Source organism: Bombyx mandarina, chromosome 18, assembly GCF_030267445.1.
Source record: "Bombyx mandarina strain Sakado chromosome 18, ASM3026744v2".
In the NCBI taxonomy this organism is placed as follows: domain Eukaryota; kingdom Metazoa; phylum Arthropoda; class Insecta; order Lepidoptera; family Bombycidae; genus Bombyx; species Bombyx mandarina.
In genome coordinates, this window is record NC_143224.1 from 10,070,592 (window position 1) to 10,084,710 (window position 14,119).

Below are 14,119 nucleotides of genomic sequence, written 5' to 3' on the forward strand. Positions count from 1 at the left end.
GGAGTGAAATGAAATGAAATGAAAATGATTAATTTGGGACATTAATCAACTGGGACGACATTAAATGAAATGAGATGATATGGGATGAAATATAATCTCAGTAAAATGGTGGTCATTTACTGAGATTTTTTCAGTGGACTTTTTGGAGGATCCCGAGAATACGTCCAGGAGCTTTGTTTCATTTTCCCATATTTGTGCACTTTCACAGATATTAAACAGTTAATAAACCACCGTTATTACACATTTAAGCCGGAAGAAACACTAAATAGACAAAATAAAACAAATCACACAACTTCACTCCTCGCGTTCCCGCCAAAAAGTCCAAAAAACGATATCCATTCAAAGTCCAGTCCTTTATTATACAGGGTGTGTTTAAAACTTTCCCAAGAGATTTTGTGCTGATAATTCCAGACATTTCTAACATCTTCCTCAAAGTTGGACATAAGTGCCTGGAGCACAGCGGAGCGGTTGCCTACTGCTGGGGACTTCTCAATTTACCATTTTTTTTATTGCCATCAATGCAACATGTTAAAAAGTTTTTTTTTATTATATTCAAAAAAAAATTTTAAAACTGGAGACGTTGAGCTACAGTAGTCACGAAGCATCAACTAATCAATCCGGTAATCAATAGATATTGATTTCCTTTTACGAGTAATAGCCTAATAACAATTCGGAATGGTACGTTATCACCCTGTATGCACTGTGTGTGATCAAAAAGTCGAGCGGCATTCTGATACTAATGGGTACAACATGAGGTCAGCTCATTGTGGCAATAGCGAGCATGGTAGAAAAAGGAAATTCAGAAAAACATTAATCACACAGAACAACAACACAATGAAAGATCTCCCCTGTATCATTCACTTTATGACAACTTTCATTTTCTTGAAAACTTTGCGATGTCTATGACTTTCGTATAGCTACACTATTTGAGCGTCCTGGATCATGTCTCTGTCTACGCCAACCAATCGAAACAGTATAAAGAGAAGGTGCTCTCAAACTTACTGGGCCGCAAGTAGCGCCTGGCGCAATTGGGCATGTCATGTTGACCGACGGCTTCGAGTTATCCGGACACACGCACGTGCCGTTCACGTTCTTGAAGCCGTCCGGACAAAGGCAGCTGTAACTGTTGCCCGGCGCTCCCAGGCACAGCGCGTCGCAGCTCGTGTTCTTGTACGAGCAAGCGTTGCTGCCGTGTTGGACGAAGTGCGCAAACACCTTCAAGTCCATCAAACCGGAGAACGAGTTATTGATCGTGATCACGTTCGCTCCGGTATCTTTGTCCGCTATGAATATAGATTTCGCTTTCCAATCGTCCCAATACACCTTGTCCTTTAAAACGGCCACGGCAAACGGATGTATGACCTTAGTGTCGTCCCATAAGATCCTCTTGAAATATCTCCCGTTCAAGTCCGAGCTCGCGATGTAATCCTCCATGGCGTCAACCCAATAAATCCTTTCCGACATTTGATCGATCGTTAAGCCGTTCGGCCATTGAACTATGGGCTTCCCGAAAAGCTTCTTCACGTGCGTGCCGTCGAGATGCGACCTAGAAACCGACGGAGCGTGCCTATCCCAGTCGGTCCAGAACAAATATCCCGCTCTGGGATGCACCGCAATACCTCTAGGCTTCGTCAGCACATTATTGTCCAGGATCGTGACTCTCATTCTGCCTTCGTTCGTCAAATCGGTGCGCACTGCCTCAATTTTCTTTCTTGATCCATCCACGAAGAACAGAACGTTTGAGATCCAATCGAGGGCCATGCCTTCGATGCTCGCTAAGTCCGTGTCGACGACGACCTCTTGCGTTGTGCCGTTATTGAAACACTGCCTGCTGATCTTATCTAGTTCTATGTCGCCCCAGTAAATACAATTGTTCTTCAAATCGAATTCTATGGCGACTATGTTATTTTGTCCTTCGACGGGGTAGATGGTTGTATTGTCAGATAAATCGATGCGGGCAATTTTGTCTCTAAGTGCTACTAACATGAACTCTACTGGTTCTTCAAGGGGACACGGAATGATATCTGAGGCGTAGGGCGTGTATCCACTGATAGTGCACACGTCACCGTCTATTTTCCTGTAGCCCTTGGTCCGCTTGTAGTGCTGGCCCGGGCGACAGTACACGGGTACGGCGTAAGGATCGAACTTCACCGACTTGTTCTGAATGCACTCCTCGCCGGATAACATAAAACCGAAATCGCATTCGAAGTCTCGACGGCTGCATTCGCACACTTCCCTCCTGACAGGTCTTTGGTAATCGATTCCGTTGTAACAGTTCGTGTGGGGGAGGCGTCGCTGAAAGATATTCCTCGAGCCGAGCACACACGACACGGACGAATTCGGCGGCGAAGGCGACCAGAACTTGTAGTCCTCGTTCGTACAGTTGCGGGCAAAAGTGTTTCTCAAGTCTAAAGTGATAATGATCCACTGATGTTGATCGTTCGCTGAACCGAACATTGTAAACGTCGTGGTATTTTCGCCGGGTTCTGTCATCAGCCCGTAGATCCGAAGGTCATCGGCATTGAACCTACAAATAGAACAAATATTTATCGTAACCGATTCTCAATAAAAATACCAGTTGCATACAATAGTCAATATGACTCACTGATAAGAATTCCACTCGATGCCTTCGTTTGTCGAATAAAGTATACGTCGTGTTTCCCCTCGTGATTTGAAATATTTGACGACAACTAAAACACCACCGTGGTCTCCGTAGTTAAAGAAGTAGTAGTCTTTCAAGATCCTCTTCCATGTTAACCCAGCATCTCTGCTGAGATATACGCCTGGGATGCCCTTTAAAGATTTTCCCATAACACCAGTCGCCATTATGATGCCGGGTGCAGACTTCGAACTCATTATACTCGCAGATCTGAAATGTGGTTAGAATAATTTGATAAAAACTAAATTTATGCTTTACGTGTAAGTAAATAAACCAAAACACAATTTAAATGATCTTCAAAATACATAAAAAAAATACTCGATTTACAAATATGTTTATGAATGGTATAATTCAATAAAATTGGTATGAAAGTAAATAATGAGACCATTTCCTGAAATATCTATGAACACAACTCATTAATGATTACTACACTACTACTACATGAAGCTGTTCAAACATTATCTTAGAGTGTTAGTAGCTGACAATTATTTCAAACAAACTCTCATCGTGTGTGATTTATGTATGTATGTGTGTATATATTATGTGCATTTGTAAATATAAAAATATACACAAATAATCATGTACTGAAAATCTCAGTTAATTACAAAAGTTCCATGTTCCATTACTAACTACATCGGTGTACAACTTTTACCTCATGTTGTTGTGTGTAACGTTTCCGGGTGGGCTGCAAATAATTGATTTATTTATCATGATATCACATGTACACTGTTTGGAAATATAAAAATAGCATAACTCATTTAACGTGTTTATATGCTCCGTATGACGCTACGTAACACTTAATTACATTTTTAGTGTACAAAATTTTGTTTTCTATAATTTTTATTATATTACTTACACTGCATTTTTGTTTTAAGTAATACTTTGAATTCGACAGTCGACTTAAATCGATACGGCTTACGTAATCAAATGTCAAGTCAAGCTCAATTCGTTGTATGATTTAAGAGGGTCATCCAGTGTGTCTGATAAAAAAAATCGTTTTTTTTTATTCTTCTTCATAATTCACATCTAAAACATGCATAGAAGACGTGATTGAAAGGATTTTTCGAAATTTTAAGCTTTTCAAAACTTCGTCGTAAGCCGAAGTAAATATACCTACGGTTTACAGGAAATACGACTTTTTTAAACTGCTTTCATGATATCTCCGAGACAATTCGATTATTACGATACTGTTGTGGTCGAATTTATACTGTATCTTGGGTAGATATATAACTACAAGTTGAAGTAGAACAACTAATATTGCTCAGTAAGTTAGTTATTTTTGTATCGGCTTTAGAGAACAAAAAAAATACGAAAAACAATTTGGCTTTTTCTAAAGCCTTTGGAATTATTATTATTATTTTTTGCTCAGTACGATCGGAACCATGGCAGTTTTATATACAATACGTTTCTGTTGGACGCTGCATCTCTGACTATATTCTATATTTACTTCCAAAAAACTCAAAGATTATTTCAATGTTTATGACGATGATATAGACTAACATTTAAATAAATATTTACTAACAATCACGCCACGTTAACTGGTCCCGTGATAAGTTCGTAAAGAACTTGTGTTACAGAAATAGACAATTTACAAATTATGTTATTTCAATGGTTGGTAAAAAAATCCCAAAAAAGCATTAAAAACGGCCCTCACACTAGACGACCCGCTTAAAATAACTTAGTAGAAACAGTTATATTCCCCAATTTAATTTAACTTATTATTCAAAAACAATAGCATTAGAATTTGCACATTCAAGGTTTTTTTACAAAGAATTAGTGTTCAAGTATCAGAACTAGCCCAAAATTACTTTCAAAATTAGCCCAAATTAAGATTTATGATTAAATATTATTACGTATTATGTTAATCTCCAACTCAGCGACTCGACAATCGTTATTGTTAATTCATTACTACTACATTTTAGTCCCTTCAATTCTATTAATTTTATTACAATTATAAAAATACATCGCACGAGTCGAAATCCATGCTGTTTCGACCCGAACTGCCTAAAAACTGGACGTCAGATTTTCCAACTTATGACGAATAATTTCATTAATTCTTACCTTGTAACTGGATACAGTTGACTGAATTTCTGGCATAAATGTAGACTGCACGAGTTCTCGATGTGGCAGTTCAGTGGCTTCCCTGTGGTAACAATTTTAAAGATAACTTTCTTATAGAAAGGCTGGTTCTGAAATTGTTTCGAACGATGAATGCGCCTAATACCAGTGAACGATGTAGGGATTGCAAAACATGACATAGCTCTGCCTAAATATTTCGTATAAGTCAACCATACAAACTGAAGGATGAGCCAGCGTCTGCGCGAAGCTAGTATAGCCCTATAAACTACCACCGAATAGGTAAAGGAAAAATAAGGATGGGATAGATTTTTCTTTAGGAAGTGTGAAAGTAGCCCCCAGTAAATAATCAATTAAAGAGCGGACGGTTAGCGTGATATGGACATGTGATGCGTAAAGAGAAGATACATGCGACTAGGAGATGTATGGAAATGGTAGTGCTAGGTAGAGGTGGAAGAGGTCGACCGAAGAAGACATAAATGGAGTGTGTGAATGACGATATAAGAGAGAGAGGAGCGAGTGTTGAAATGACGGCTGATAGACGTCAATGTAATAGAAAAATTCGCTGTGCCGACCCCACCTAGTGTGATAAGGTGGTGAAAAAGAAGAAGAAAGTAGGTTGTTCTTTACCATTTCTCGATTTGTACAATGGCTGCCACGAAAGCGAGTGGGCCATAAGCTTATCTGCCTACCCACTTGATCGTTTGGTTCAGAGATATTTTTATAAAATAACTTAAATATAAAATTTACTTCGCACAATTTGTAATGAGACTGGTTCAATCATGTACTAGTGATATTCGTTAATTCCTTAACCTTGGAACAAGTGCCTTTATCTTTACTGTAATTCTCAAAGTTGTTTTTATCATCAACTGTAACTTATTTAGTCAATTCAGTCAAGTGCTTGAATAATACCCATTTACTCGCTATCAGGTATACCTTAATTTTTTTTAAATTCAGTGTGTTAAATAATTTCGAGATTAGATTCTTGTTTTAGTAGAAATAGAATTAGGTACATAGTTTGCTCACAACATTACAATTCAGAAACGATTCAGTGAAGTCTCAGATAAAAAAAAATAACATTGCTAATTAATGATTTATAAAGCCTTTAAGATTATAAATAACCCTCGAGAGTACAATTGTGTTTATTTTACTGCGAAACAACGTTATCAATGCACTTTTGATTTATTTTCTTGATTCATACATTGTGGCGCATTTTCTACTATCAGGAAACATTGTAAAACAATTGAACTTTACCCCGATATCGAATGTTAACTGTGTAAATTTTATTATTACAACTAGGGATGTCAGTATAGTTTTTATTTTATTATATTAGTCAGGACATTTTTTCTATTTGCGGAGTGTTTCACAGATTACGGTAATTAATCACGGGACCGTCCGTAAAAGTCGCTCTTCGATATTACCATTACATTCTCGGTGAATTTCAAACACACATATTTCAACTACTCTGGATGGGCGAGTCAATGACCCATCTGGTGTTAAACGATGCCTATAGACATCACCATCGGGCTTCATCTACCAGAAGACGCGTCCCATATTTCGAACCGGAACGCTATCGTAAAAAGGCAAGGCGGTGACAACTTCTCAGCCAATCAATACAAATCAATGCTTTTGTGTCAAAATAACTCTTGTCACAGCGGATGTGATCATCAGTCACGAAACCAGTATCATTTCTATGGGTAGATGTTATGCGCCTCACGAGTAATCTCCACTTCTCCCGTCAACTGCCTACTTGTCTTGGTCGGTCCATCGTATAGGCAACCTTCCGCGTTATCTGGTGCTTTCTACTTTTCCTTGAATGACAACGCACTCTATAGAGTAATTTTCTCGCCGGGAGACATTTCCAAAAAAATTATAGTAGGCGCCTATGTACGGCACTGCTTAATGTCGAATTCTCGAAGGAATCAGCCCTAGTTAATTATTTAATAATTTTCCTGGAGAGTTGAACGTTCGACCGATAGATAACGTGAATACGCATAATACGGTCAAGTTATTATAACAAGCATAACCAGAAAATCGATTTAATTTTCGATCAATAAAGTTATGATTTTTCTGTATATAAAGTTGGCGTACAATAAGTATTTTTGACTCAATAATAGCTGTGTTCTTTTTCGGAAACAGTTTCAATACACCCTGTGCCGGTATCAATCATGAAACAAGAGATATTTGACAGATGCCTGAATCTCGCTAACGACATTTTCAAGATTTTTTTTTCATTGCTTAGATGGGTGGACGATCTCACAGCCCTAATGTTAAGTGGTTACTGGAGCCCATAGACATCTACAACGTAAATACGCCAACCACCACTTATTGGTGGTAGGACCTCTTGTGAGTCCGCGCGGGTGGGTACCACCACTCTGCCTATTTCTGCCGTGAAGCAGTAATGCGTTTCGGTTTGAGGGGTGGGGCAGCCGTTTTAACTATTTTATTTTATTTTATTTTATTAGGAAGACAAACAGTGAACTTAAACTATATAAACTCTAACCTTACAACTAAACACCATTTAAATGTCTCCGCATTTAAATAACTACAAACGATTGGGGCGTCGCATCGCCTAGAATTAAATAATTAAAGTAAAACGTAAAACAAAAACAAAAATAAAACAGTTTGAGAAAATAAAAAAAACAGAAAAACGTAGTAAATAGAAAATAATTAATTAAATATTTGCATTCAACCATCGACTGACTAATGTTCTCCTAATACTCTTAGTAGAAGTGTTGAAAATGTCCAGTTCAGGGAAGTCAGCTAGAGCATTGAAACTGTTAGCAGCTCTTATAAAGAATGCATTACGTCTGTAATTTGTACCACCACGAGGTACTCCGAGACGAGATGATTGACGGCTCTCGCGCATTATGGATCTCGGGGGCACCCTTAAACATAACAACGATAGAAGATAAGACGAGTCCACCTCAGACTGAGCTATTTTGCTATACAGAACAATATCAGCTATCCTACGTCTTTCCTCCAGTGGAAGTATGTGATGCCTTCTACATCTCGTCTCGTAGTCGGGATCATACACTTTAGTTTTAAATTGAAGAAACCTCATGAATTTGGTCTGTATGGTCTCCAATCTATTTATATAAATTTTATATCGCGGATTCCATACCTGCGAACAATACTCTAGGATACTGCGCACATATGCACAGTACAGCACCTTAAAAATTTTAGCACTAGCAAATTGCGCACCAAGCCGCTTGATAAAACCTAATGATATATAGGCTCTTTTCACTATATTGTCTATATGCTTCTCATAAGACAGTTTCCTATCATGTGTTACCCCCAAATCGCAAAATTCATCTACATTTGCCAGATTGGTCCCTATAAGCTGATATGTGAACTTGACAGGTGTAGTCTTATGTGTGAAGGTCATGGCAAAACACTTCGAAACGTTGAGGTCTAATTTATTAAGATGACAATATTCCTCGAGCCTTAAAAGATCCTCCTGTATCATCTGACAATCATTGGAAGAGTTAACTTTTCTATAAACTTTCATGTCATCCGCATACAAGAGGAAGTCCGAAGACCGAAAACATGTACCTATATCATTCATAAAGATATTAAACAACAACGGACCGAGCAGAGACCCTTGAGGAACACCAGAAGGGATCCCTCCCCAGGAAGAAGCATGTCCGTTGACCACAACCTTTTGAGATCTATTTTCAACATAAGAAGAAAACCACCTGAAGAGACTACCATGAATTCCAGCATTAAAGAGCTTTTGTAGCAGAATCGTGTGATCGATGCGGTCGAATGCCTTACTGAAATCAGTAAAGACAGCATCAACTTGACCACCAGAATCCATATTACGTGTGAGATATTCCGTGAAGGTAACTAAGTTAGTGGTAGTCGATCTATTCTTCAAGAAACCATGTTGTTGCGCTATGAAGGTAGGTTTTAAAAAAGCGTACAACTGTGAATACACAACTCGTTCAAACAGTTTAGCAAATAAGCACAATTTTGATATAGGCCTATAATTTTTTATATTTTCTTTATTGCCTTTTTTGTGAACAGGTGTTATGAACGCAGATTTCCAGATCACAGGTACGATTCCTTCATGAATTGACCTACGGTAAAGTATGACCAAAGGAGCAAGCAAGTTCTCAGAACACCTAACTATGAATAGGGGTGGAATCCTATCAGGACCTGCTGCTTTTGACAGATCTAAAGCCTTTAGCAGTTTCAAAATCTCAGCCGGATTAATTTCAATGCTGGATATGCAGTCAGAGTGTGCAATGTTTGTATTAACACCCAGGAGCTGGTCAGCAGTACTGTGATCAGCCGTAGCAGTATTAAGGAAATTTGATTGGAAGTATTCACAAAAAAGATTACAGATAACGTCCCCAGAGTCAGTTGTTTGTCCTTCGTATGTGAGAGTAGAAGGAAGGTTATTTGCGCTACCTTTGTTAGTTTTAACAAATCTCCAGAAAAACTTAGGATCCTTTAAGATAGAACTTTCGACCGACGCGATATAAGCTCTATAACAATCATCTTCCAATATTTTAGCTCTCTTACGGTGGAGAGAAAAGGTTTCATAATCGTCAGTATTGCTGTATTTCTGGTATTTTTTCAAAAACTTGTATTTTTCCTTCAAAACTTTTTTTAACGGGGATGTGTACCAGGGTGGGAACAAACTAGGAGCATAATACTTTCGAGGAACGTGCTTATCGATTACGTCATATAAGATCTTATAAAAATTATCGAGGGCCTCGTCAATGGAAAAATTTAGTAAAAAGCTGTCCCAGTCTATCTCCGCAAGTGACGAGTTAATAGACTCAAAATTTCCAGAGTGGAAGCAATACTTTAACCTAGGTTGAACTATTAACTGTTTTATATCAGTTAAAGACAGAAATATATTCAACGATTTATGATGGACATCCTCCTTCACTAAAGGGTCGTCACAAGCACTGATTTCAAGCTTTGAGTTCGATAAAACCCAATCAAGTACCCTATAATTAATATTATAAAAGTAATTAAATTGATAGAAATTACATTCTGCCAAGACATCAAAAAAGTAGATTTGCGCATTCCCACTAATGCCCTGTGGCTGTGTAAGATCTTCGTCAGTGTCAAAAGACCATTTGATATCTCTCATATTAAAATCACCGGTAACTATAAATGTATCATTAGGGCATGAGTCCATTGCTAGAGAGAGTTTGTCTGTAAAGTCGGTTAGCTGAGAATTGAAGTTGTAGCCAAGGTTTTCATCACATAAATAGAGGGAACAAAAGTGTATATTTACAACACCACGACTTTTAGTATTGAATGTCACCGTAACCCATATATCCTCGGCAGAAGACGACCATTCCGGGCGACGCGACGCCGTAAGATCGCGTCGTATCGCTATCAGTACGCCTCCACCATACAATTCATTTGTAGCTATATAATTTCTATCCCGTCTAAACACAATGTACCTATCATCGAACAGCTCACAGTCACCAATACTATCCATTAACCAAGTTTCCGTGATTAAGATAACATCATAGTTATTAAGTAGGACATTTCTTTTAAAATCAATTGTTTTGGTACGTAACCCTCTAGTGTTTTGATAATAAATACTAAGCTTTACATTAGCCATTTGATAAGAATTTTGATACAATAGCTGAAATAAATCGAAATAAGCAATTTTAAATGTAATATTACAAACAATAATAAAGAATAATATAATATAAATAAATAATATAATATAAATAAATAATATAATATAAATAATAATTTGCAGTAGGCAGCGGCTTGGCTCTGCTCCTGGCATTGCTGAAGTCCATGGGCAACGGTAACCACTCACCATCAGGTGGGCCGTATGCCCGTCTGCCTACAAAGGCAATAAAAAAAAAAAAAAAAAAAAAAAAAAAAAAAAAAAAAAAAAAAAAAAAAAAAAAAAAAAAAAAAAAAAAAAAAAAAAAAAAATTGATTTTAATAAACGTACCAAGACAATCATTTTCACGTACAAAGTAATTCAGCAAAACAAAACGATATTGTAGAAATAGTAAATACTCAAATCCTAAAAGTAATACATTTAACAAATAAAATTTAATTTTAATATTGTAAGAATAGGGTAGTAAAAAAAACTTACATGGCATCGCACACGATCGCTCGAGCACGATCGGTTCACACTTATCAAGCGATAATGAGCGGAACCGAAGTAGCAAAACGCAAGCGATAATGTGCACTATGACATGGCTAAGCGACGTAATGCATAACGATAAACGTATGAATATAGCTGAACTTACGTACCTGAACTGGACGCACACTTCGTAATAATAAAAATATAGGTAATAATAATGCGCGAGGTTGCATGCGGCTCTCAAACTTTTAACAGTTGACTTCTTATTAGAGCAAACTTTAAAGAATAATGAAAAGAAAATAAATTTTGTGTGATAAAAAATACTTAATAAAAAGAAATATTGATTATTATTCAGTTTATCTTCTTCAAATCCCTTTCCTCTTTTATAAAAAATATCGGGGATGTATCTGATTTGCGGGCCATTATTTTACAATGTTTTACCCAAATATATTGGAAATTATTATCCTTCGCGAGCGACTTTGCTTTGTTTAATAATGTTTTATTACGCTGCGTCAAATGGTCGTTCAGATAAAATTTTCCCTCTCCTCGTATACCCAAGTCCGAGAGACTGTTCTTCTTAATTTTACGAGCTAAAGCGATAAGTTCCTCCTTGCGATACCTATTGTTGAACGCAACAATAATAGATTTTTCAGCCTTCAGCACACGAGTTGGGATACGTGCAATGTAATTAATCTCCTCTTTTGTAATGGAAATATTATAAAGTTGGCCGATACAGCTGACGACATCATATAGATTTTCACCCTTCTTTTCCGGTATACCACGGATCTCCACGTTATTCGCACGGGCCCACTGGTCCCGGTCCTGTAGCTCATTGTTCAACCTGGTAATTTCGTCACGAAGAGCAGGAACCTCACTGCCGATCTTTTCAACTGTACATATCCTAGTGCCCAAGTCCTTCACCGTGTTCGAGAGATCACCAGTGAGTTGATATGCCAGCTCGAGGGAATTCTTGAGATCGCCTATTTCAGCCTTGATGCTCTTGATGTCTTCCACCACTGTTGCTAGCGGAGCCAGTCGAGATAGGATTTGACTAAGTTGTTCCTGTATTGCGTCCTGGGGCCCTTTACACTTCAGGCACCGCCAGGTATTTTTCCGTTCACCTAATCTGCGATAGCCGGATTCCGTCACTCCAGAACATGGAAAATCATAATGATTCTTGCAAACGCTGCATATTGTTCCGTCGGTGTGTTGAGTACCACAATTCGCACAGGTATGCATTTTAAGAAATGATAGTGATAATAACAAAAAGTTAAAATATTTATAAAAGTTTGAGAAACTGATTAAGAGACGAAGCGAGACAAGCATGCGTATTCTTAGGTGGCCACGAGGCGTATATGATATGATATATATATGAGGCTATACTTGAGACCTTAGAACTTATATCTCAAGGTTCATCAAATTCCGAACAACATTTGGGCCGTCGGTCGGCAGTGTCATCACCCGCTCGGTGGAAGATCTTCCCTTTGTCGTTTCCCCCAAAAACCCTATTTAAGGATCATGAATTTGAACTCCAAAAAAAGAACTCACCATTTTCATCTTCAGTTGGCGGTTTGATCGGTGACCAAGTGACACCGTGATCGAAAGTGATCAGCGATATCAAATGTTCGGGGCCCACGTTAGCAACGGGCGCTTTAGAATCGACCCTCGACGCTATGTAGATTCCTTTTAAGCCTTCGACTCGATACAAATCCGTGAACGGATCCTCTGTGACGTCCCTACAATAAAATCGATTTTACGAATCAACACTCGTGTACTGTTTAGTTATTTATATGTAGAATTAGGCTTGGCTTTTAGTCGGAGGGCGTTGATAAATTTTAATGTACTACGTGCCTTTTGTTCTAAAGTAACAACAAATGAATAGTAATTTCGTTATTAAATTAAATTTTTGCCCTTGTTAACATTAATTATTCATTAATTTAATATTCAAAACCATTAAAATATAAAACAAATTTTCAATAAGTCATCAAAATAATGGCTAAATTTACTTAACGGACATTTTAGAACTACTAAAACCGGAAGTCGTCGTGGCCTAACGGATAAGACGTCCGATGCATTCGTGTTGAGCGATGCACCGGTGTTCGAATCTCAGGCGGGTACCAATTTTTCTAATGAAATACATACTCAACAAATGTTCACGATTGACTTCCATGAAGGAATAACATCGTGTAATAAAAATGAAACCCGCAAAATTATAATTTGCGTAATTACTGGTGGTAGGACCTCTTGTGAGTCTTCGCGGGTGGGTACCACCACCCTGCCTATTTCTGCCGTGAAGCAGTAATGCGTTTCGGTTTGGCGCATTTTACATCGTAAATGTCTATGGGCTCCAGTACCACTTAACACCAGGTGGGCTGTGAGCATCCACCCACATAGCAATAAATAAAAAACTACTAAAACCATTTAGTTAACAGAAATATGTATCTACACAACATGTATGTTAAGGTATATGGTATTTACTTATAAAAGTTTTTAATGTACATAAAAGGCCGTAGATCAGTGATTCTCAACCACTGTTCCGCGGCACTTTTGTGTGCCGCCAAATTTCAAAAGTGTGCCGCCAAATTTTGCGAATATATAATAATGTTAATATTATTAAATTATATCATTTCAAAAGAAAAATACTTTAAACATGAATATATATTTAAATCCACAAAAAAAAAAATTGTATATTTTAGTTTATTTCGTATATTACATTTTTTTGATAAACTATTTATGCAGTGTGTTGTAGTAAGTAAATAATGTTTATCTTTTTTTTTGTGTGCCGCCAAATTTTGAAATCGTTAAATATGTGCCGCAACAAAAAAAAGTTGAGAATCACTGCCGTAGATGTATGTACGTATTACATATTATTGACATATTATCATTACTTACTCAAGCCAACTGTCCTTCCAGTTTCCTTCCGGGAAATAGCATAAAATCTGTTCCATGCTCAAAACGAAATTATACTGGGTGAAATTTCTGCCGATCTCCGACACGTACAGGTTCGCTAACGTATCCGTGTGCATGACAGAGACGAATATACGCGAATCGGTTACGTCCGCAATATGGAACTTCCTGAGATTCAATTCGGTTTCGAATTCGGCTTTGTAGAACGGTCCTCGTTGATGCGAAATGTACAGATGAAGCGTGTTTTTCTGTGAACGAAGTAGAATAAAGATTTATTTTTATTATATACGAACAAGATTACGAAATCATTACGTTGGCTATAAAGTTACCCAGTTCATTTTTAGGGTTATCGTTTTCTTTCAGTAGTACCTACAACGCCATCTATATTCTTATTTTAA

The 14,119-nt window shown here is 37.6% G+C and overlaps 1 protein-coding gene across 2 annotated transcripts in view; it reads right to left on the bottom strand.

Annotated features, from left to right (window-relative positions):
* LOC114239651 (sortilin-related receptor-like) overlaps positions 1 to 14,119 on the bottom strand; it is a 50,798-nt gene that overhangs the window by 20,042 nt on the left and 16,637 nt on the right. The window contains exons 5-10 of one of the 2 annotated variants that reach the window (XM_089734572.1): positions 13,707 to 13,969; positions 12,363 to 12,550; positions 4,721 to 4,802; positions 3,312 to 3,344; positions 2,606 to 2,869; positions 1,003 to 2,527 (exon numbers count right to left, since the gene is read on the bottom strand). In XM_089734572.1, the coding sequence (XP_089590698.1) occupies positions 1,003 to 2,527; positions 2,606 to 2,869; positions 3,312 to 3,344; positions 4,721 to 4,802; positions 12,363 to 12,550; positions 13,707 to 13,969 (2,355 nt within the window). The remainder of the gene's footprint in view (positions 1 to 1,002; positions 2,528 to 2,605; positions 2,870 to 3,311; positions 3,345 to 4,720; positions 4,803 to 12,362; positions 12,551 to 13,706; positions 13,970 to 14,119) is intronic. The other variant, XM_089734573.1, reaches the window with a different exon arrangement.